This window comes from Sarcophilus harrisii, chromosome 4 (genome assembly GCF_902635505.1).
Source record: "Sarcophilus harrisii chromosome 4, mSarHar1.11, whole genome shotgun sequence".
Classification (NCBI taxonomy): domain Eukaryota; kingdom Metazoa; phylum Chordata; class Mammalia; order Dasyuromorphia; family Dasyuridae; genus Sarcophilus; species Sarcophilus harrisii.
Genome location: NC_045429.1, coordinates 130,645,883 through 130,671,041, shown reverse-complemented (window position 1 = coordinate 130,671,041; position 25,159 = coordinate 130,645,883). Strand labels below are relative to the sequence as shown.

The following is a 25,159-nucleotide window of genomic DNA, read 5'->3' as shown; positions in this document are numbered from 1 at the left end:
ACCTCTTAACCCCCACTCCCTTTCCCAGATGGCAGGATGACCAGTAGATGTTAAATATATTAAAATATAAATTAGATACATAATAAGTATACATGACCAAACTGTTATTTTGCTGTATAAAAAGAATCAGATGATGAGTATTCCTTTTAAAGAAAATGTTCAGGTCAACCATCTTTTCACTTCTCACCTGGCCATAGTCCTTTGAATTTCTCCATCTTCCCTCCTTCCTTTTCTCTCCTCCTTTTCCAGCTTCTTAGTGTGTGTGTCTTTCCCCATTAGACTGTAAGCCCATAGAGGGCAAGGGTTGTATTTCTTTTTTTATTTCTATCTCCAGTTCTTAGCACTAGAGCACAATGCCTCACCTTTAAAAATGTTTTATTGAATGATTCCAGCTATAATAACAGAAACCTTGCTTTTGATTTAGACAGTCTTTCTTTGTCCATAGTTTCCTTGTCTGTTAAATGGTCACAGTAATACTTTATAGGATTATTGTAAGGCTTTATTGTATTCAATATTGAAATATTGAACACATGCACACACATTTTATGTTTAGTTAGTTAAAAGTTCTTAAGTCCAGGCAGTCTACAAAACAATAAATCAAATACTGAGTTGGCAATGATTTCTGAGACATAAATGTTCACACTGAAAATTTAACAGCTTTCTTTTACTAATCCCAGCTGGCTGCCCCAGAGTACCTACTATGATGGATTTCCTGCTCATCTTGTGGCTGCTGCTTTAGGTATATAACACCTAGGACTAAACAGATCTATTATATTGCCATGGGTGAATCAATTAATACCTGCTCAGTTTCAGCAAAGCAATGTCTGCCCCAAAGGACCCCTTGAACAGCTGAGCAACTTCTATTTCTTGCGAATATGATTCTGGAGAAATTTCCCTGTGTAGTCCCAGGAAAACTCTATATGAAGAAGGCCTGCTGGAGCTGTAATAAGAAGTACAATTAAAGGTAGGTCATGTTGTTACTGAAATACCATCCTGGGGGCAGAAATGATTCTCTTAAAATAAACCCTTTGGATTCTGTCTTCATTCAAAAGCTGAGTTCACCCCTTCATTACCCTTATAGGTAGTAATGTCCTGTTACACTACCAGGATTACATCATATTCCTCAACTTAAGAGACCCTTCCATGGCTCCCCAATACTCCCTGAATAAAACATAAAATCCTTATATTAAAAGGCAAGGCCCTCTTCAAGGTACTATTCCTTCAAACAGTCTATTTTCCAAACCATTCCATCTTTTCATTTCTCCTCCTCCTTTTCCTTCTTCTCCTTCTCTTTCTACTTTTTCTTCTCCTTCTCCTTCTTCTTCTCTCTTTCTGTCTCTGTTCAATGAAGTCCCTCCCCACTTTGAAAAAATCTTGCCCTCTGGCACCATCATCAAACAATAAAGCATTTCCCTTCAAATTCCAAGTTCTAAGCATCTCCTCCTTGAAGCTTCACCTAACCACATCTCTGTCCTCCACTCTGCTCCCAAATCAAAAGTATATATACCCATATGATAGGATGCAGGCTATTTACAGTAGGGACCATTTTATTCGTTTGTATTTTTAGTACATTGTTGGGCACACAGAAGGCATTTAAAATAAATGTTTGTTGCTTGAATCTCAAATGTCTCAGCATGTTTTTCTGTCATCTCTCTTTTGCACTTATTTGATTTTTTTTTATCTTAGTTTTTTTTTAAATTTATTGTTGCCATCCCATAGCATCCATCCCCCCTCCATCAAATTATAAAATTCCTTGAGATTAGGGAAATTTCCTGTCTGCTTTTCTGCTTTGCATTTACTAGGAGCTTAATGAACATCTAATAATTGATTGGTTAGATGCATCACAAGATAGTAGTAAAGGAAGTTGGGAAAGGGAGAAATGAAACCATAAAGGGATGACAGGAATAAGTATTGATTATCTTGGGAAAATTGGGAACGTGCATGCCATTTGTTGTGCCTGGCTCTTCCTAACCCCATGAATTATAGCACTGTCAAGCCTGTGAATGGTTAAGTGCTTTTGATCTTGCTGCTCCCTTAGATTCACAGCGTGCATGAACTTGCCCTCCACATTGAAGGTAATGGTTCTCAGGACTACTTAGAAGTTATTACTACTAGCAGCCAACTTACCGTTCCAAGCAGTGAGCAGCTGTCAGCACCCATTGTGGAGCTATGAGTGTGCCTCCACAAAAGTGGCCACCAAACCTAGAGGAGAGAGGCAAGTTTTAGTTGAAGAATTGATTATTCCTTTCCTACTAAGATATCAGTAAAACCATACTGTCCATCCTAGATAAAAAAGAATCCTAGAAATTCAAAGCTAGAAGGATCTAGAGCAGTGGTTCTCAAAGTCTGGTTCAGAGCATCCTCAGAATCTCTGAAATCCTTTCAGAGAGTCTACAAATTCATAATTGATTTTTATTTTTAATGTGATCAATATCTATAACTATAACCCACATAAACAAAATCTCTTTGGACAGATCCTCAATAGTTTTTAATAGGATAAAGATATTGAGAACAAAAGTTTGAGAACCACTGTCTAGAGCATAGGCTGTAATCACTGTGCTAGCACTTGATAAGTACTTAATATATACTTGTTGAGCTACTGACTGATTCTTAAAAATTGGCACATGGTAAGTGCTTAATAAATGCTTGTTGACCAATTGATTGATTCTTAAAAATTATGGCATCCTATCCCCTTTTTTAAGATATGATATAAAGAGTCTTAGATTCAGAATGATCTAAGGACTCATTTAGAGACTAGAACCCAGGCCTCCAAGATTGGATCCATTCTTTGAATTCTAACACTCACTATCAATGGGCCACATGCTTCACATAAGTTTTCTGGCATTGGAAATTTTCTGGGTGGATTTCTAATAATCATCTCTACCAGGGGTGTGTTGGAGCCAGCTTCCACAGGCTCAGGAAAGCCAAATATTCTATTTTCAGTATGAGTTTTTATTACACCTCAGAAATCAACAAATCCTATAAATCTTGTCTTGATTTATTGTTTTGTTGATTGTCTAGACTTAAAGCAATGAAAAAAATGTTAATAATGCAGTGAATTTTCAGAGAGCTTTAACATTTATCAGCATTCTTTTGATTTATGCTCTGACTGGATCAGCTAAGCCCCGACCCTGCCCCCTGCATTTGTCAGTTGGCTGGAAGATGTTATGTCCTTGGCCATTCACCAAGAGATTGCTTGAGTCCATGGTGCTGAATTCATTAGCTTTCTGCTCTAATGGAGATAACAAGCCACAGACTTATCAAAGACTTTATTTCTGAGATCTTTTGCTAAGAGTGAAAGCTATCAAAGAGATGGAATGTAAGTAGGTCATTTCATAAGTAGCAAAAGATTCCCCAATGGACAATTTTATAGGAAGTTCTGCTGATTTCAACTGAGAAGTCCTATCTCTTGGAGATATTCCCTAAAACACTGACTGTCTGGGGGCAGGAGATGCTGTAAAAATGAAATATTTAATATGTCCAAAGATCTGAAAGGAAGCATGGCATAAAGGCCTCAGAGTTAGTAAAATTGGGGTTCGAGTCTTAACTTCCAAAACATCCTGACTATGTAACCCTGGACAAGCTCCAGCAATTCTCTAATTCTACAGATTAGAAAAAGTATTTATTTGGATTGGGAGAGGAAGTTTCATCATCTAGGATATTTTTCTATTTCAATAAAATATAGGTAGGGAATAAAGTACTGGGCCTAAAGTCAGGAAGACCAGAGTACTTTTTAAAAAGGAAGACTAAATTTGGAGATGGGGTAAGAGGGAGGCATATTCAGAAATAATTGTGCTCTTGAAACAGAGCCCATTAGAAAGAGTTTTTTGAATGTTTACTTATCTTTAAACATGAATAGATTTTTGGATTCTGGACTCCCTGACAGCATAAAATATATTCGAGGTCTGTCCACTAGGGGAAGCTTTCACTTCAAATGAGATTGGCTAATAAGACTCGTTTATACCTTTATATGGATTTTCTCTCTCTTCCTCCCCCCCTTCTCTCTGTCTCTCTTTGTGTCTTTGTCTCTGTTTCTCTCTTTCTGTCTCTCTGTCCTTCTCTGTCTCTTGCTGTCTCTGTCTCTCTCTTTCTATTTCTCTGTCCTTCTGTCTCTTGCTGTCTCTGTCTTTCTGTTTCTCTCTCTCTCTCTCTCTCTCTCTCTCTTACTCTCTCTCATTTCTCTCTCTCTCTGTGTCTCCGTCTGTCTTTTTGTCTGTCTCTGTCTCTCTGTGTGTCTCTGTCTCTGTTTCTCTCTCTTTTTTTTCTCTCTCTCACTGTCTCTGTCTTTCTGTCTGTCTCTGTCTCTCTCTGTGTCTCTGTCTCTGATTCTCTCTCTCTTTCTCTCTTTCTCTGTCTATCTCTCTCAAAGATAAGAGGAATGTTTTGGTTAGTTTGTTTTCTGTCTCACCTTCCTATCAATAATTAAATTACTGACTTCTGAAATATCAGTACATAGTTAAATGTATTTGAATAAAAGACTTGTTTGAAAGTAATATATGGAATGTAACAGTAAAGCATTTTACCTTGTTCTAAGACTGATCTGCCAGGGCCAAGAATGGGGTTTAGCAAAACATCCACCCACAATTCTTCCTGGGCATTTCACTGGTTCTACTCTGGGTTTTCCGCAGCCAAATGAAGTTGGTGAGACTTGAGGAAGGAAAGAGAAGGCTTTTGAAAGGGCTTAAGTTGTCAGTCATTCAATTCAAGAATGATTAATAAGTAAGGGTCAAAACAGACAAATTATGTAGGCACAAACATCTTTGGAAAAGACCTATTGGAAACCTTCCAGAATGGTAGTAGGCAACACAGCGCCCTGGATTTCCAAAGGAATTGACTTCTAGCCAGCTGCCTGAACTGGCTGTGGCTTGCCTAACTTCCAATTTCTTATTTTGTATCAGATCCAATAATGATAGATAAATCTGATAAAAATCTATAGTAAGTTTTTCTATCCCAGAACTGAAGAAAAGTCACCCAGAAATCCACAGCCAATAGAAAAAAGGATTTGCCAGCAAAGCCACTGCCAAAATGGGGTGACCTCCCAGAAGAACTTCCCAGAAGACTGGTGAAATTCTGTGTGGGGATGTAGCAAAAGAAGAGAGCTCCCCTGAGAAAACCCAAGAGAAAAGTTCAGAGCCATAAAACTCAAAGATAGAAGGAGGGAGCGTAACCCCAAAAGATAGAGGTCATGTCATGATCCAGGAGACCCAGGATAAGTCCAGCAGGCTGATCACATTAACTTAGCATGCAATGGCCCTTGCATGGCTCTGGCACAAAGACTTTATTCAGGAGAGGGAGAGAAGTGTAAATAAAAAAAATACAATTGAATAGAAGGAAGATGGGAGACTGGACTATAATTGGAAAAACTTGTGCAGTGCTTTAAATAACCCCAAAGTTCTACAAATTAATCAAAAGCTCATCTCTTAAACTGAAATAATTCCAGTGATGCCATATGGTTTGTTGTCATTAAATACTTTGAATTCCAAAGAATGAAAGCCATAAAGGGAAAAGTATATGGTCAATATGAATATACTACATAAATATTGCAGACCATTCTGCAGTATCTAAATGGCAATCCATTCCAATGAAGAATTGCACAGAAATATAAGAAAGACTATTATTGGGATTTCATTATTATTGAGAATAGAAGTGAGCTCTTCATGTTGTGAGAGTTCATATGTTCTATTAGCCTCCATATAATGTTAAGATGCCAAAAGGAGCGCCTCTGGCAGGTTAGGTAGACTCTGTTCTGGAGAATAAAAGGGCATTTTGTTTCAAGATTCAGCAACCTTACTCAGAAATGTGAAAATATGACTAGTAAATTATTTTTACATCTTTCAAGGGTTTTAAGAAATAAGAGAAAAAGGAGAAAAGTGAATTACCACACTGGGGGATATCACAGTAGTCAAAGAGTTTTTTAGGATTTGTTGTATAGCACCAAGGACCATTGAGGTCACCATCAGGATTTCGGCAGTACTAGAAGGAAAAAGGAGAGAGAGACTTGTAATACTCTTGTGCTGTTAGTAAGGGTCTCTAGGAATTGAAACTGTCCACTTCTTAGGAATGATCAGTTACTAGGTACTGAGAAGACCACAAGCTTGTAAGAAAGAGAAATGGAACAGAGCCCTAGTGATTTGGCACTGTCTCAGGGTTCTCTTCTGAAATTTTTCTCCAGATGAGGACTGTTTCCCTATGGATTCTGAAGTCACAAGATCTAGAATTGGATAGGACATTCAAGATATTTTAACACTGCCTTCTAATTTCCCAACATTAGGAAATTGAGTCCCAAAGAGGCAAAGATTTATGCTACTAAAAGTCCCCTCCTTTTCCCTTACAGTCATCCTCCCAGAAAAACTATCCTGCAAGATCAGAATATGTAAAAATCACACTGGTGATTAGGCAGAATACTTGAGGAGTTCACCTCCCAACCTCCATCTAAACAGGCTAAAACGAATCTCATTATAATGGTTCATATAGTTCTAGAGCTAAGTTTGAATCCTATCTGCCATCAATGTGACATGTAACATAGCTATAGTTAAATAAAACAAATTCCCATATTGGTCACATTCAAAGAAATGTAGATTGCATCTTGTACATTGAGTTCATCACCTGTCAGGAGGTAAGTATTGTTTTTCATTTCATCATGAGTCCTCTAGAATTGTCATTTCCTCATGTTTAAAATGAGAAGGTTGTACTAAATACTTTTGAAAGTTCCTTCCAGTTGTAGGCTTATGATTTTAAAAATATGTAGAACTCTTCAAGGTAGATGTCATAAAACAAACAAACAAAAAACTAATCTTCTGTTATGCAGAGAATAAAATTCTTGGTTATATTTTGTATCCCATGTATTTGAATTGCCTCTATTTGCTTCCTTCTCCTTTTCCATCTCCCAGATAGCAAACCCAGCCTTACCCTATCAACCCTCCAATTACCAAAATTGAATTGTAGATTAAAGCATATATGTTAGAAGGATTTTCCATTGTGGGGTGGAAATGCGAGAGAAAGAAAATTAATATTCCTTAATTTTTAAAAGAATTTTTTAAAAAGGAAAGAAATAAAAAGTTAAAATAATAAAAATATTAATAAAATAAAATAAATTATAATTAATAAATAAGTTAAATAAATAAAGTAGTAAAATAAATATTTTAAATAAAAGTTAAACAAATGAATTGCTGCTACTTACATTTCCTTCTAGGTCTGCCTTTGGATATGTCTCTGGAGTAAAACTAGTATGTGAGTGAGGTTCCTGAGCAGCCCAGGCCTGGCATGGGGTGCCAGTGACAGTGGTTGACCTTTTGCCCCGGTAATCTTTACCACTTCCAAACATACAGTCTGTATAAGAAAGGAGTAGAGTGTGTTGTAATATATTTTCCAGTATTATTGAAAAGCACCCCCACAGGGGGAAGGGTGGTTTGTATCATATGACAGTTTATCGTAATCTGAAGCCTTTGGGTTTATATGAAAGAAAACTCTTTTTTAGACTTTGACTATCAATTTCAAATCAATGTCATGCTCTCCCTTCTCTGGATCAGGCCAGGAAAAAATTCAGTCCTCAAGTAATAAGGGCAAGTGATTGGACAAGGTAAGAAGTCCTGCATAAAGAAGTCTTTTTAATTACTTCCACTAATGGAAATATCTTTTGAGGTTCCCCTCTTGGCCAATTGGAAAGCAGAATCCTTAATGGGGTGGTTAAAGAGGGATTGAATGACTTAGGAAAATGATTCTCTGGGGTTATACTGAAAGTTTTGACTATTCTGTTTGATGAAGCAAACCGTTAACTGAACTTTCTTTAACTCTTATAATTATGTTATATCTAGTTGTGGAATTTTTTCCCCATTGTTTTTAGAATATCATAATTTTTAGACAGAAGATGATGGGGGAAAGAAATTTTCAGTCATGAGGATGTCTCTCCTTATCCACCTTTGGTTCTCTAAGTAAAAATGCTTATTAGAATCATCTACTTTGGTTAGAAAAATCAAAAAGAATAAAAATTGTTTCTATCAGGAGTGTGCTTAAAAGGAAGAGTATAGACAATTAGGATCTAAGTCTACTGATTTCTATTCCTGTCCTTTTTTTGTCAAGGTAGTGATGAAATGAAGGAAATATCAGGTTCAGATTTAGAAGACATGATAATTCACACTTATATTACTTTGATGATGTTTTCCCTTCATTCTTGAGAGGATCTTGTTGTCAGGATGCAATGCCATGACTTGAAAACAAATTGGACTTAAAGGAGGGAGGGCTGTACAAAATCTGTAGTCCCACTTTCTCCTCTGGAATCATTTGGGTCCAGTGGCAAAATAAAGATCAGGACAACTGAAAATGAATGGTAGGATGACCTACCTAGCTAGCTTTATGACTGTGGGCAAGTCACTCACTTACTTTCTCTGAGACTCGGTTTTCCCCTATGCTGAAGAGGAATAACAATAATTCCATTACCCAACTGAGGTAGATTTCGAGAGATAGAGAAGGATAGAAGTGCCCTGTATGCCATGGACCATAGAATCACGGAGTTGGACACGACTGAATGGCTGAATGACAACAAGGGAAGGTCGTTGTGCTCTCACAAGCAATGGGTGGGTATGTGTGTGTATTGTAACACTATGATAGCTTTGGTAATGAACACCCAGAGAGGAAAGTCCTTTTACAAATGCAGCTCAACAGAAGTTCTGCAACTTTTAGCCTTAGAGAGTTACCTTTATGGAGATCTTTAAGCAAAGGCTGGTTTACTACTTGGGTAGTATTATAATGGGATTCCTTCATGTATGAGTTGGATTCCATGGCCCGCCTCTGAGGTCCTTTCCAACTCTTAAATTCTGTGATTCTGTGGGTAGCTGCGACAAACCCTTTCTCCAGGACTAATTATAATCGAATTAACTTTGAATTGAATTGAATTCTTTGTTTCTCTGGGTTCAGTTACAAGAACTTAACAAATCCTGAATTTTTACAAAATTTGTGCAGCTCAATGTTTTGTTTATTGTGCTCGTTCCAAGGTCATGTGCTTTCATATTAAGATTGCTAATAAGGGTTCTTCCAAGGTACATTGATATTTTAACTCAGCAATATTCAATCAAACTACTGTTTAGGGTGGTTGTGAATGGTTCTTAAGATTCTAATTACTTTCCCCAACTTCTATTATTTCCTTCCCAATTACCACTGGGTACCAATTTAAGTAAGACTCAGAAAGGATGCCTTCTATATATGAATACAGAGAATACAACAATAGCAATAATTCACATTTATATTGCTTCGTTGTTGTTTCTCCTTCATTCTTGAGAGGATCATGTTATTAGGCTGGGATGCCATGGCTTGAAAATAAATTGGACTTAAGGGAGGGAGTGTTGTGCAAAATCACCAGTCTCAATTTCTCCTCTGGAGTCATTTGGAGCCAGTGGCTAGATAAAGATCAGGACCACTGGAAATAGCCCAGGATACAAAACAGGGCAACTCAGAAGTTAAGAGACTTTTTGAGGGTCATTAGATTACCAAATGGCTGAGAGAAAAATTGAACTCAGTTTGTGGTTTCAGTTTCAGCACTTTTTTCAATATATCCCACTACCTCTCACAAAAGCATAGGATCATGCAATTTGAGAGGTGAAAACAACTTCGATCATAAATTTAGAACTGGAAGAAACTAGGAGAGACCCTCTGAAAGGGGCAGTTAGATGGCACATATTGGCGATTTATTATCATTATTATTACTGAATCTACTCCAGGTGCCAAAACTAAGATCCTAAAAGGGGATATAATTTGCCCATGGTCAATTGATGATAAATGACAGCTGCAAATAAGTATATATATGTGTGTGTACATAAAAACATGTATACATAGAAGAATTGAGTTTTGGTTCTTGTTCAGAGATTAAATAGGTGTCATTTCTAATTTCCTTCTGATATTATCTGTTCTTTGAATTAACCCTATTTCAACCTGTTTAGAGCCACAGCTATTCCCTCGGCACATTGTGTACAACCAATCATACCTATTAATGTATGGCTTTTTGATTTGGGACTGGGGAAGAAAATAGATATATAATGAAGGTAAAACCTAGAATAGTATTTTCTGACTCACCATCCCTAAAATTATTAACCATTTTCCTTTCTCATGTTCAATGCCAAAGTTCCACCCTATTTTCTACCTCTGATGTGTACACACACACACACACACACACACATATATATATTGCTAACTTTAATAAGTTTCCCCATTCTTGACCTCTCTACCTATAAAGATTTGTCTCTCTTTTTCCTTCCCCATGTCAAAACATACAGGCCTCTAAAGAAGCAATTACCTGATTCTGTGGGGGAAGTTACATCTACACCAGGAAGTTTTGTAGTTATGGAGTCTGGGAGATTTCCTTCTGTTTCTGAACATTTCTCCAGATTACAGAATTCCCATCTGACTCTGGGATCCATGGTATAACACCAAGGACTTTTATCTCCATCTGGATTTCTGCAGTAATTGTGTATCAAATCACTATAAGAACAAAAAACAGTTTTTATTAATAATAACAAAAGAATATTTAGTCACATAGGAACATTTATTCAGTTAGAATTTTCCTAGAGAGGTACCTATTTATAAATTGTGAAATCTTTATATCAAAGATACAAGACAGCACTATAGCTCAGCAAGAAGTATTTGAGGGCCAAGACTATTTCCTTTTGTCTTTGTAAGTCTAAACTTTAGTATAAATGCATGGTAGTAATAGGTATTAATTAAATGCGTTTAAATTTGATTTAGTCATAGTAGTTGAAGAAAACATTTCTGAGTTTTCAAGACTCCAAAGCCAGCCTTCTCTCAAGGGGCCCAGTCATCTCTATGCAAGAGGCATATTTTTAAGTTGTATATACGTAAGACAGAGAGTGCTTATAGATTTATTTGCAAAAACCATAAATCTATGGATCTTCATGGTATTCCTTAATGAGATAATTTTAATAAAACATGATATGACTCATGCCCTGTAGGTCAAGTCCTACCAGCTTTATCTGGGTGTTAAGGTGTCCCTGGGTTCCTGAGGGCTTTACAGGAAGACCATGAGTTTTGTCACGTCTTAATCACCTGGAAAAGTTTCAGGGCCAGATTTGGTAACGCCCTGTTTGTCTGACATCCTCGATAAGTTCAGAGAGGCTCATTACCAGGTAGGCCACAAAAAGGTGAGCCAGCTAGGTCATATCTTGAGGTGAACATTAGACCTAGAGTCAGGAATTCCTAAATCTTGCCTCAGATACTTAGCTGTGTGATCTTGGGCAACACATCTTGCAAACTCTGTCAACTAAGTTTCCTCATATATAAAACAGGGATAATAATTTACACCTACCTCCCAGAGGCTGTGCTAAGGACCAAATGAACTAATACATAAAATAATTGCAAACCTTAAGGCTTTGTAAATGCAATTTTGTTATTATTATTGCCGTAGTGGTCCCATCAGCTCCCAATGACCAATCTACCAAGTGCACAAAAGGCATTGTTATCTATGTGAGTGGAGTCCCCAGGATGACAAAATCACAAATCTCTGAAATAGGAATTGACTCATGAGTTCTGACTCATGGTCTGCCACTTATTAAGAAAAGTTGTGCTATGGAGTAATCTCCTGCAGTTGCAGCAGATACTGCATGTCAACAAAAACTAACCTTTAGTAACAATCCATGCTTTCATATTTTTTCTACTACTGTTTGTGGCTTCCAGAATGTTTATCTGGTGAGTGAATAAGTGAGCGTGTGTGTGTATATGTGTGTGTGGTATGTATCGTGGGGAGGGAGGGACAAGGGATCTGATAGCCGTGACAAATTGTTGCACTGGAACAGCCGTTGACCGACAGGAGCTAACCTCCTACACACTAGAGAATAAGCTATTAGATCTTGCAAGAGCAAGAAACCTTTCAAAGGCCTCCTCTCCAAAGCAGAGAACATCAGTTCTTTTTCTTCTCTCTATTTGCCCAGCTTTGACCCACTGCCTCATCTTGCCTTCCTCTTTCTATGCCTTCCTTTTAACCTGCCTGTCTGCCTTGGCTCTCCCAGTTCTGGTTCATGGCCTGATTTTTCACAAAATAGTACTGTGAATAATACAAATTCACCATCTCATAATGGCAGGATCATAATGGGTCCTGGAGGCCATCCAACCCAACCTATACCTGAAGAAGAATCACCTTTAGAATGTCCAAATCAAGTGACTATCCATTCTCTACTTATAGCAAAAAGAATCCACTACCTCCTAAGGCATACATACTATTACACTTTGGGGATAAATTTTTCCTTATATCAGACTGAAATATGCCCCTTAGCAATCTTTACCCAATACCTCTAGTTCTGTCCTTTTTGTCTTTTAAAGCTGGTTTGTGTAAGAGCCCTTCAAATACTTGGACTCAGCTATCATAATGCCCCCAATACCTCTTCTTCTTTATGCTAAATATTCCTAATTCCTTCTTTTAGTTCTCATATGACACACTATGTCACCATGGCAACCACCCTTCTCTGAAGTATTCTATTTTCAATGCATTTACTAACACACGTAAAATATATTTATATACCCACATTCACAGGTCTTGAAACTTAGGTTCATTAGTGGTTTTGACAATTCTCATTGTATTTTTGAGGCACTTTTTTGGAGGCAACCAAGTTAATGATGTGAAGATTGCATTTCTTATTAGATGATACAATCAACAATGGGGTTATTCTAAAGTCTTTAACTGACATTAAATTGGAATCTTCCCAAAGATCTATGTTGTGCCCCTCTGAGTTTTCCATTAAATTTCACTTTCATTCCACTTCAGAACTGGTTATATCAAGCTTTTCAAAGCTCTCCTCTCTCCTATTCTCAGAATCAGGAACATTTTAGAATTCATTAAGGACAAAATTCATTAGTGGAGAGCCTGCTAAAGCACAGTTCTGAAGGACATCTGAATGTCCTGTTTCCCTTATGAGATTTTCTAATAGATACACTGGGTCAAATTCTTAGCCGATGAATGATGTGGACATACGCATTGGGGAAATTATCTGGAGTCTTCTCATGTCGGTGTGGAATCATAGAAGACCAGGGCTGGCACTTCTTTCCTGAGATTGTGGTGGATGATGTCCCACGGTAACTTTGTCCATTGCCTGTGTAGCATTCTTGGATCACAGGGCTTTGCACAGTGGGTACTGAAGTAGAAATAAAAGAAATTAAACAAAAACACTGGTTATTTCATAGACATCAAATGCATCAGAAGAGCTGGTGATTCAAATTATGACAGGAATAACCAGTGGGCTGATTGGGATCTTCTTCCTAATGAATTTAATAAGCTCTTGCTAATTTCCAATGTTGCCCCCTTGAGATTGTGCCCTCTTCCTTCTAACTTTTACCTTTGGCCTAACTCTCATTCATTTAAGTTCATCCTACAATTTAACAAGCATTTAATAAGCATAAACTATGTGTAGAACAATGTGTGAGGCACTAGGACAAGAAGCAAAGTTTCAGTATTCTCATCCCCATCCAATTCAACCCTTACCTTCCCTGGGCCTATTCTTCCCTTTACTAGCTCATTCTACCTTTGATTAGCCTCTTCCACAATGACCTTTAGGGGAAAAAATAAAACACCCTATTCTTGAATAAACAAACTCCTCTATATCCTTCCACTCTAACTAAAAGCATTCCTTTTGTCTCTTCAAAGTAACTGAAACTTGATTTCTGTCAGTGGATGCTACATTCTTAGCAATGCTTTTAAAAAAAAAAAAAAGGCCATTTTTCCTCCCATTCTCCTTGATCCCAAGGGCAGGGAAGAGATATAAATATACTCCTTTCTCTCAACTGCCTTTCATTTATTTATTTCATTGTCATTACTCAACAACCTCTCCCAGATCTCTTACTCTCTCTCCCCACCATCCACATTTCTTTTATCTACCAAACTCTTGAATACTGAACTCCCTTCTTCAGTGACCCTGGCACCTGGCTTGTAGTTCCCCTGCTATCACCTCCAAGCTCTGAGATAATCATGTGAAACACCTCTCTTCTAGCTTAAACTTAAACTGACTTAAATTCTTCAACCACCTCAATCCCAGTGATCTATAATTCTATTCTACAACTGCTAGGCTAACCTTTGGGGCTCACTATCACTACTTCTACCATGATGGTCTAGTTGAGATTAGGTAACCTAAATTTGTAGAGCTCCAAGACAGCATAGTTTTGTGACTTTCTCCAATTCTATTCAACAACATGAGAAGAAGGGCAATGGTAATGCATGTGGGAACAACCTAAGGTTGGAATTCAGCAGGGGATGTCAGTAATAGGCCAAGTGGGCAAAGGACTCCAGAACAAAGGGTAGGAGAGTTGAGCTGATTTGGAAGGGTGAGGATTAAGAAGGGAAGAGAGTGTATCTAATGCAGTAATGATGGGCTGAGAAAGAACTGAGGGGCAGGAGGTTTGAAGAGCACAGTGAAAAGAAAGAACAGGGTTAATCAGAAGGAAAGAAGGAATGATAAAATTATGATCAGATCATTGAATTTCAGAGTTCAAGATCATGTGGGTGATAACAAAAAGAAGGATATGATCATCTCTGTGTGTACACAAAATGGGGTGGAGGAATAGGTCATAAAAATGAGTAAATTGAAGAACTGGGAAGTTAGAGTATTTGAGGGATTACTGATATGTATGTTAGAGCAGGAGTGAGGAAGGAGAGACAGCATTCAATTTTTTCACTATAAGCCTGTGAAATAGATGGTATAAATATTATTGTTCTCATTTATCAGAGTAGGAGACTGATCCTCAAGAGATTTAAGTGAATTGTCTATGAAGATACAACTTGTAAGAATCAGAGATAAGATTTAAACCCAGGTCTCCTGACTCTAAGTACCATGTTCTTTCCACTACTGTTTACACATCCTTACCATACTGAATGAATAAATAGGATGTTCTGTGCAAGTGATAGGGTTTCCATACACACATACCCAACACACACATATAGCTCTGAAAATACAATTATTGGCCAAATAATCCATTCCCTGATAATTAGATCTTTGTAAAGCAAAAGTATGAGAGTACTGGAAGTAGGAGAGTTCCATGATTCCTTTTGGGTCCATCACTCATGTCATTCATAGAAACCTCCCTTACCCACTGTTTCTGTCTGTGGAGGGGAGGCGCTGCAGGAAGGTATGTCGCAGAATTCCCACCGCTCTTCACTGGTGGTGTAGCACCAGGGTGCCAACTCCCCATCAGGATTACGGCAATAGTTTTCATCCAAACCCCTGGAAAGAATTTATTGAAAGTTAATTGAATTGGAATCAATAGAATTGAGAAAATGCAATTACAGTGAAAAGATTGACTTATACATGACACAAAGGGTAAATGTCGCAATGACACAAGGAACTCAGTCATCATTTATTAGATGTTTCCTGGGTGCTCAACACTGGGAATCTTTAAGTGAAAATAATATAGGCTCTGACCTCTGCTAATTCTCTGATGGAAGAAGGAATATGTATGCACCAAGGGTTTAGAGCACTAACAGATGAATCATAAAAGGCTTTTTCTGGTGGTAGCCTTGAGCTAACTGAGCTCTGAAGGGAGGTAGAGATTCCTAGAGGCTGAATGAAATGAAAGAGAAGAATATCTGGCATAAGGAATAACTTATGCAAAAGCTCAGAGATAGGAGAGAGACTATACTATATAGGCAACAGCAAGTAGAGGATAGAATGTGAATTTGTAATCCGTTTTGAAAAGTAAGTTAAATGCCTAACAGAGGAGTTTGTATTTTACTCAATGAGCCAATAGGGAGCTACTGAAGTTTCTTGAGCAGAAGAGTAAAACTTCAGATACACAGTGTCGAACAAATGCCAGAGGTAACGCTTTAGTGGAATGGACTCACATATAATTACAGCTTTCTCTTTTGGGTGTGAGAATGAAAAGTGCATTTGGACTTCATGAGAATTATTGAACACATTTCTTTCTTTCTTTCTTTCTTTCTTTCTTTCTTTCTTTCTTTCTTTCTTTCTTTCTTTCTTTCTTTCTTTCTTTCTTTCTTTCTTTCTTTCTTTCTTTCTTTCTTTCTTTCTCTATTATTCTTTCCTTCCTTCTTTTCTTTCCCTTTTTGTGAGAGTTCTGCATAAAGTAATACAAATTTTGATTGCTGAAAACTTGCAAGATATCCTGGGCTATCCCAGGCTAGATTTTTTTTCTTGAAGATCATGTTTTAAATTTAAATCCCTCTGGTTCTCCTAGATTGACCAACAAAGGATCCCAGGCCAAGCCCCACTCGGTCATTGTCTGTCTGGACCCTGATTGACTCGGAGTGAATGCTAATAATAGTTGTTTCTCTTAAGGATCTTCCCCTTCCAGATTAAATGTTTTTGACTAGGTAAAAAAAGGCCATTCTTTGCCTCATTTCCTTCTTACCTAGACTTAATCCATGAATGGGCAGTTGCCCCTAATCAAATCGAGACTTGTTAAAGACCTTGGTTTAAAGGCCAAGCTCTCTCACTGTATACAGGGCCATCTTTAATCATTCTGATCTATATTTAGCCACTGAACCCAAGTGGCTCTGAAGGAGAAAGGGAAGCTGGAGAAAATGAGACTTTGCACAGCCTTTCCCTCACTTAAATCCAATTGTGTATCATGATATCCCCTCACTGATGTCACCATTTTTGAGAAGGACAAACAAGAAGAATTACCTACTACTACTATTATCACCATCAGTACCACAGCTACTACCTATTACCACTACTATTATCTACTACCACCTGCTATTCCTACTACCATTACTCCTACTACTAATACTGTCACTACCACATATTATTTTTACTACTTGCTACTACCATCTATGATTACTACTACTTACTATTACCAGTACTATCACTATTACCTTCTATTACTATTACTATCTACTCCTATTACCTACTACTCTTTCTACAAGTATTACAATTATGACTAACACTACTGTTATTCCTCCTCCTCTTCCTCTTACTACTACTAGTATTACTACTAACAATTATAACTGACTTTTTTTGTTTAAATCTGTAATTGAATTGCTATAGGGAATTCTCTATGAGAAAATTTCCTTTACCAAAGTTGATAAGCAAATGTTCTGCAACTTATAGTCTTACAGAGTGGCCTAAGACATTAAGAAGTTAATTGACTTGACCATAGTAACACAGCCAAAATATGTCAGAATCAAGAACTGAATCCAGGTCCTCCTTGACTTTCCAATTGGCCAAGCTGCTACTTGATATGAGTCCAGTGTTAAGTCCCAGAAGTTGTTTGTTTTAGAAAAAACAGTTCAAGAATATGATTTGTGAACTGAGTTTTCCCTTGTGCCTCAAAGATCTATAAATTTAGGAAAGTCAAAGCATTATAATGCGGAATTTGGAGCTAGAAGACCTGTATTCAAATTTGGTCATTGACTTCAATTTGTGATCCTGAGTGAAATCACCTGGCTTCAATTTATCTGTAAAATAGGGGAATTGGACTAGGTGGCCTTTCTAATCTAAGTCAATAACTCTAACGAGTCTTTTAGGGATTAATTTTAGAAGGATCTGGTGGAGGAGGAGTATGGAGGTAGAGAGAGAAAGGAAGGTCTGGTCTTCTACACAAGTTACTATAGCCTTCCACTTTCCTTACACAAGTCTCAGCCATTTGCAATTCTTCTCTGATGCCTAAAGTCTTCAATCCTGAATACTGAGGGCTAGATTTGGGGACCAAACCAACTTTACCCCATGCTATCTATGTGATCTTAGTCAAATCCTTCAACTTTCGATATATATATATGTTTGCATGTATATATAAATATATATGTGTATATACGTTTGCATGTATATATAAATATATATGTATGTATACACACATATACATACACACACATACACACACACGGAAGTATATTCTACTCATTGGCCATCAACTGGGGACTTACTTGCAGGGAAAGTTGTCTGGGGTTCGGTTATGCTTATGAGGTGTCTGGCTGTTCCAGTGTTGACAAGTAAGCCCAGACTTAGTGACGGCAATGGTGCCTCTGTAATTTTCGCCTCGTCCCTTTAAGCACTGAAGCATTGGACCAGAAGGTGGTGGAGGTGTAGCTTAAAGAGAGAAAAAAAATACGTTGTGCTTTTTGAAAGCATAGAAAAACATTAAAGAAGAAAAAACTGGCCTAAGTTCCCCTTCTGGCTCTGTTTCCTATGAGACTTGGCATTTAGATGTTGTTTTTACATTTTCCACAAGACTTGATGAGGCTTGTATTTCCCTCACCTGTTTTTGTTCTGAGATAGTTGAAGAGGAGACATTTCTGGATGCTCTCTACCTCCTTGTGTGTCTGGGAACACTGAGGCAAAAAGCAGGACCACACAGCTAATAAGTGTCTGAAACTGGATTTGAACTCAGGTCATTTTGACTCAAGGCCCAGAGATCTATCTCTGCATAAAGCAAATCAAAACTTCAGCCTTCCTTGTCATAGATACAATTCTTTTACTATTGCAAGATAATATGAGAATGGCAGAAGACATAGAGAGCTGGCCTTGGAAATATGGTGGCCAGTTGCATAATCTCTCTGGGGTTTCCTAATCTGTAAAATGAAATTAGGCTGAATGACTTCTGTAGTATCATCTAGCTCTAAATTTATGATCCTATGTATATTTGTCTCAGAATAAAATTCCCAAGCAATAAAATGATTAATAAAGAATTATTAGATGCCTAGTATATACCAAGCACTGTGCTAAGTACTCAGAATGCAACAAGAGGCAAAATGCAGTCCTTGTCCTAAAGAAGCTTACATGTAGCATAAATACCTAGCACATAACAGATATTTAAGTGCTTGTTAACTGATTGATTTGTGGATCCCAGTAATTCATAAAAAAATCAATGCACATAGTATGGGTGGTTAATAAAAAATGTTGTTACAACCTTAACACAAGTAGAGAATTGATAAATACAGTCCCATAGCCAGAAATTCTTTAAAAGAGAAGGGCTTTTATGGCTTTCTGGCTACCCAAAATCTCTCAGATAGGATATGTACAAAAAAAAATGAAAGAAAAAGTCCCGAACATGTAATGGATTTATATGATAGTGTACTAAAGTTAATGACCCCAAATGAGCTGAGATTTGAATCAATCAAAAATCAATCAACACACACTGTTTAAGATTGCTATTGTTGTTCAGTTGTCTGATTCTTCATGACCTTGCAAACCCACTTGAGGTTTTCTTGGTAAAGATACTGGAATGGTCTTCTATTTCCTTCTCAGCTCATTTTACAGATAAGGTAACTGAGGCAAACAGGGTTAAGTGACTTACCCAATTAGTGTCTGAGACTAGATTTGGCACTACACAATTAATAATTCTCTAGAACTAGATTTGAACTAGGTAAGATGAGTCTTGCTGACTTTAGGCTTGGCATTCCAGCCACTGTACCACCTAGCCACCTTATAATAAGCACCTACTGTATGCCAAATACTGGGTTTAATTGCTGGGTACTTTCTCTCATTATATAAGAGAGAAATGAAACCATCCTGTCCCAAGTATTTATATTGTATTGAGAGAAACAACATGTACACATATAAAGAAATGCAAAATGTATACATAATACATAATAAAATCAAGGTTAGAGGGAAGGCATCCACAGCTGGGAAATAAGAGAAAACTTCATGAAAAAGATGCCAATTAAGCTAAGCATTGAAGGTAGCTTTTAGGTATCCTAAGAGACAGAGAAGAAGAAGGAATACTCCCCAGACATTGAGGACACTTTGTTCAAAGACATGGAGAAAAGAGACAGTATATTGTGTGAAGTAGAGCCAGTTTGGCTGGATGGGAGAGTGCATTAAAGGGGAAATTTAAATTAAAAGAAAAATTCTAAAGTGAACAAACAGGGTTGGGTTTCTTGTCTTGTTTTGTTTTGTATTTTCAAACCAAAAAAAGCAGAACAAGAAAGGTATATACCCACTACTTTGGAGTTGTTAATGAAATGTTGACACCAGAAAGAAAGCCAAATGAGGTACCTCCTATATTGCTTTCATCTTCTCTATCAAGGAGAATGGCTTTCAAACTAGAAAAAGGTAGAGCAAATATGGTTAAGGGAGAAAGAAATAGATGGGAAGATAAAAAGAATACACCTAATCCAAAAGAATTACATCAGAGAGTACAGGAATTAACTGGTAGATGTGATCATGAATCTGGAATCCCTTTGGAGAAGAGATGTGGCAGATGACTCAGGAAGAGGATATATCACTCCCATGTTCAAAACAGGGGAGGTAGGTTCTGGAAACTAGACCTATGAACTTGATGTCAATCCCTTGCAAAATTCTAGAATCAATCATTAAACACTTTGTATGTACTTTGAAAAGAAGGACATAGTCACTAGGATATTACTAGCCTGGTATATCAGACAAAAGGGTGGTGCAGTGGATAAAGCTCTATCTGGCTTGGAACCAGAAAGACTCATCTTCATGAGTTCAAATCTAGCCTCAGACACTAACTTGCCATGTGATCCTCTGAGTAAGTCACTTAATGCTCAGTTTCCTAATTTGTAAAATGAGCTTGAGAAGAAAATGTAAAACAGTTCCAATATCTTTGCCAAGAAAACCTCAAATGGTTTGTTGAATAACTGAATACAACTGAAAAATGACCCAACAACAAAATATGAAGAAAAGGCAATAATGTCCTTTTGCTATTCATCGAGCATGACATTCCATTGTCTCCATGCTTTTATATTGACTATCCTACAATCCAAAAATGTTCCTTGATCTCTATCTTTTGGTTTTCTCTCTTTTTTTTTTTTTTTTTCAAATTTAGCTCAATTTCGTCCTATTTTTCAAAAAGTTTTCCCTGGTTCTCTTAAGTGCTAATGTCTCCCTTTACTCCTCCCCCCTCCCCTTAGTTATTTAGATGTTATCATAACTTTTCATGATTCCATCAGGTTAGGGATTTTTTTTTTTGGTTCTTAATTTGTATTCCCTGGGCTTTACATAATGCTTGGCACACAGCAAGTACCTATTACATATTTGTTGACTAACTGGAATTGCAATGACCAAGCTTGACCCGGAGAAAAGCTAGAAGAGATGTACCTCTCTTGTTTCTCAGTACATTTAGTAGTCTGGTTTTGGAGTTTTGTAAGCACTATCTGAAATTTTTGCTGTATTGGTTGGTTTTGCCTTTATTTCAAAGGAGTGGGATCAGAATTATGTTTGGAAATGAAGGTGACAAAAACAAAAGATATCCGGGCAGGTAGGTGGCACAGTGGATAGAGCACCAGCCCTGAAGTCAGAAGGACCTGAGTTCAAATCAGACCTCAGACACTTGACACTTCCTAACTGTGGGACTCTGGGCAACTCATTTAATCCCAATTGCCTCAGTAAAACAAAAAAAAGAAAGAAAGAAAGAAAGAAAGAAAAAAGAAAAAGAAAGAAAGAAAAGGGAAAAAAAAGAATTTCTTAGGTCCAGGTTGGAGCAAATAATGTGTTAAAGGCAATTAATAATGTAAAAAGGGTTAACTACAAGTTTAGCATAATATTCAACAAGATGATTTAGCCATCCAAAAAGTTAACTTCTTAGACTACAATTAAAGAAGTAGAATGTCTGGAACAAAGAACATAATTATCCCACAGCATCGTTATGATTAGGCAGCTAAGTAGTGCAATGGATGGAATTCTGGGTTTAGAATCAAGAAGATTCTTCTTTTTTGAGTTCAAATCCAGGCTCAGAAACTTACTAATTGGGTGACCCTAGAACTCATCTCAGTTTCCTTCTCGATAAAATGAGCTGAAGAAGAAAATGACCTTATCATGATTGAAAACTACTAAACAATATTAGCAATGATTTTTATTTTACCCTCACCTACATTTCTTTTGAAAGCTTATGTCTCAGCTTTGTATTTTATTCCTAAACATCAATGAAACTGGTTCTCCTGTTAGTAGGTCAAGATTAATTCCATCATCTCTAAAAGCTGATAGAAAAGGGACAAGATTATAATGAAATTAACAAAGGGATACATGGCTAAAAAAGACTGGGACTATGTTACAATAGTGTTTTTTATTACCCAGAAATCAGTCTTATTCCAAACTCCCAAATATAACATTTGCTTTTCAAAATTCTGTAGCAGTAGTAAATGTGGCCTATCAGCTTCATCCTCCTAGTGAAGATCTTAACCTAGTGTAAGGGTAGTCAGTCCATCTCAGGACTCTGGAAATGGGCTTTCTTGTGGTTTTCTCAGCTTTCAGAACAGAACAGCCTCCTTTCAGTTTGGAAGATCATGACAGCAGCTATATCCATTGCCAATTTCCTACCCTGCAGCCTGAAGACTATTTCCAGTATACAAAAGCCCTCATTTTTCAGAGTTCCATCACAGCTGCCTTAACACAGACAAGAGAAGACTTAAGGGAAACAGGCTACTTATCTTTGAGTAGCTGAAAAGCTGTTACTGAGAAGAGAAATTCGATTTATTCTGTGTAGTTTGGGACAGAACTAGGTCCAGTAAATCAAAAATACAAAGAGATGGATTTCAGTGAAATATAAGGAAGTGCTGTTTAATGATTAATAATTGAAATGGGTATCAGGTTGAAATATATAGCTATAGAATGGGCATGTTTGTGTGTACATATGTATATATATGTGTGTGTGTATGTTATTAAATGTCTGTGATTAACTGCTTGGGAGAGTTGGGGGGAATGAAAAGGGGAAAAAAGAATAAAATAAAAAAAAACACAGCAGAAAACAAAAGAATAACCTACAAGGAAGCAAAGATGGATATTCATGAATATATTTTTCTACTATCATATATCCTTTCTTGAAGTGGAAATTTATTGTTATATATTTTGAATCCTCCCTGACATTTTGCTGGGCATATGACAATGTTCTATTCTGTTTCATTTCATTTTGCTTTATTTTCTTTTTCTGCTTTTCTTTTTTCTATTCTGTTTATTTTTAAAAAAACAAACATAAAGACAAAAACAAAAATAATTTTAAAAAATAGAATGGGCTCATTTGTGAAGTAGTAAATTCTCTTTGCTATAAGTATTCAAGCAAATGTCAGATTATACATGTCAGAGAATTCTGATATTGAAGAAGATCTGAGTTTGAATATGACCTCATTCATATGCAAGTCACTTAATGCTTTTTGCCTCAGTTTCCTCAGTGTAAAATGAGCTGGAGAAGGAAATGGCAAATCATTCTAGTATCTTTGCCAGGAAAACTTCAAATGGGATAAAAGCTGGACACAACTAAAATGACTGAACAACAAAAATCTAAAGATGAGCTCTGTTTTAGGTTTCATATATCAAAATAATTGCAAATACTTTTATGATAACAAAAAAATAGGAGACAAAGTGACTACACATAAGTTGGGTTTTGGCTGAACCAAGTGTGGTAAGGGAATGTAATGGAATATTATTGGCATGTAAGAATATGAACATGAAGAATTAAGAGAAACATGAAGACAGCAGATGCAAAGTAAATTCATCAGAACCTGAAAAACAATGACTAGAATAATGCTAAAAAATACTCATAGACAAACCCCATCAGGGTATAATCATAATCACTGATCTTAGCCAACAACAAGAGATTAGGATGCTTGAAACTTTGAAAATTTGTGGATTATGGGTATGGAATACAGGCATGGTCATTGTATTTGTTGGGTTTATTTAGCTATTTTTCTTTATTACAAGAGAAGATTTGTGGAAGAGCAAGGAATATATTCAGAAATGGCTGATATAAAAATCAAAGGGCATCAATAAAATCAATTTAGATAGAATTCTTTAAAAATAACATTTTAAAAATGAGAGAAAGTAAATAACTGGATCAAAAATGAGACTTATTTTTGCTCCTAAGTAGAGAAGAGCAAACTGCTGGACTCAATATCCCAGATACAGAGCCATGAACCATATTTTCTCTTCCATAGTAGTAAGTGGGTCTGATTAGGAAGAGAAATATGAGCTGATGTTCTTATTTAGGCCAATAGATGGTACAGTGTTTAGAGTGCTGAGCCTAGAAGCAAAACCTTTTCAAATCCAGCCTTAGATACGTATTAGTTGTATGATCCTGGGCAAGTCACTTAAGCCTGTTTGCCTCGGTTTTCTTAACTGTCAAATGAACTGGAGTAGAAAACTACTCCAAAATCTTTGCCAAGAAAACCCCAAATGAAGACACAAAGAGTCAGACATGACTAAAAAAATAAATGACTGAACAAAGAGCAATACTAACTTTCAGGCACTAGTATCACCTTTCAACCAGATACTGTCACTGCCAGATATTTTCACCTTTATCCAATTTAAAACTTTATCCAGAGGCTTTGAATAGCACAATGCTATAACAGGTAATGCTTACAGCAGCGGGGGATGTTGCAGAAATCCCAGCGCTTATTTGGATTTGTGGTAAAACACCATGGTCGAGGCTCTCCATCTGGATTACGGCAATAATTCTTCTTCAGATTCTTGTTGGGAAATCTGAAAGAGAAAAGAACTCATCACATTTAATTCACAACATCTCTTCATAGAATTCTCTTCATTGACACAGTAACCATCTTGGTTCAGACCCTCACCACCTCATGCCTAGACTACTGAAAGTAGTCTGATTGCTTCTGATTGTCTTCCTCCATCCAATCTTTCCCCAATCCAATCCATCCTCCACTCAGTTATCAAAATGATATTCCTAAAATTCAGGTTTAATGATGGTATCCTTCTACTCAATACACTCCTATAGCTTCTTCTTACCTCCAGGATCAAATATAAAGTTCCTTGGCTTTTAAAGCCCTTCAAACCAACTTTCTTACTGCTTTTCCCATCTTCTTACATTTACTCTCCTCTAGGTGCTAAGTGGTACATGATGTATACTACCTAGTTGTTGTAGTAGGTAGTATCCAGGATTTGGAATCAGGAACGGCTGAGTTCAGATATAGCCTGGGCAAATCACTTAACCTCTATTTGACAAGTTTCTTCATCTATAAAATGGGAATAATAATAGCACCTACTTCTCATACCCATGTCAGGTGTCAATGTCATGTCAGGATCAAATAATAGAATAATTGTAAAAAGCTTAAAACAATATCTGGAGCACAGTAGGTGCTATATAAATGCTACTACCTATTATTATTGTTGTTGTTGTTACATGTTTTAACACTAACCTTCTTGCTATTCTTCACATACAACAAGGCATCTCCAAACTTTTTGCCTTTTCACTGGCTGTCTTCCAAACTTGAAATGTTCTCCCTTCTTACTTCTGCCTCTTGGCT

The 25,159-nt window shown here is 37.0% G+C and overlaps 1 protein-coding gene across 1 annotated transcript in view; it reads right to left on the bottom strand.

Moving 5' to 3' along the window:
• The window catches only part of PLG (plasminogen), a 61,337-nt gene that overhangs the window by 7,756 nt on the left and 28,422 nt on the right, over nucleotides 1-25,159 (bottom strand). The window contains exons 7-16 of the mRNA XM_031937529.1: nucleotides 24,256-24,374; nucleotides 17,867-18,029; nucleotides 15,076-15,209; nucleotides 12,971-13,130; nucleotides 10,286-10,470; nucleotides 7,181-7,329; nucleotides 5,880-5,973; nucleotides 4,524-4,647; nucleotides 2,128-2,202; nucleotides 800-940 (exon numbers count right to left, since the gene is read on the bottom strand). Coding sequence (XP_031793389.1) covers nucleotides 800-940; nucleotides 2,128-2,202; nucleotides 4,524-4,647; nucleotides 5,880-5,973; nucleotides 7,181-7,329; nucleotides 10,286-10,470; nucleotides 12,971-13,130; nucleotides 15,076-15,209; nucleotides 17,867-18,029; nucleotides 24,256-24,374 — 1,344 coding nt within the window. The remainder of the gene's footprint in view (nucleotides 1-799; nucleotides 941-2,127; nucleotides 2,203-4,523; nucleotides 4,648-5,879; nucleotides 5,974-7,180; nucleotides 7,330-10,285; nucleotides 10,471-12,970; nucleotides 13,131-15,075; nucleotides 15,210-17,866; nucleotides 18,030-24,255; nucleotides 24,375-25,159) is intronic.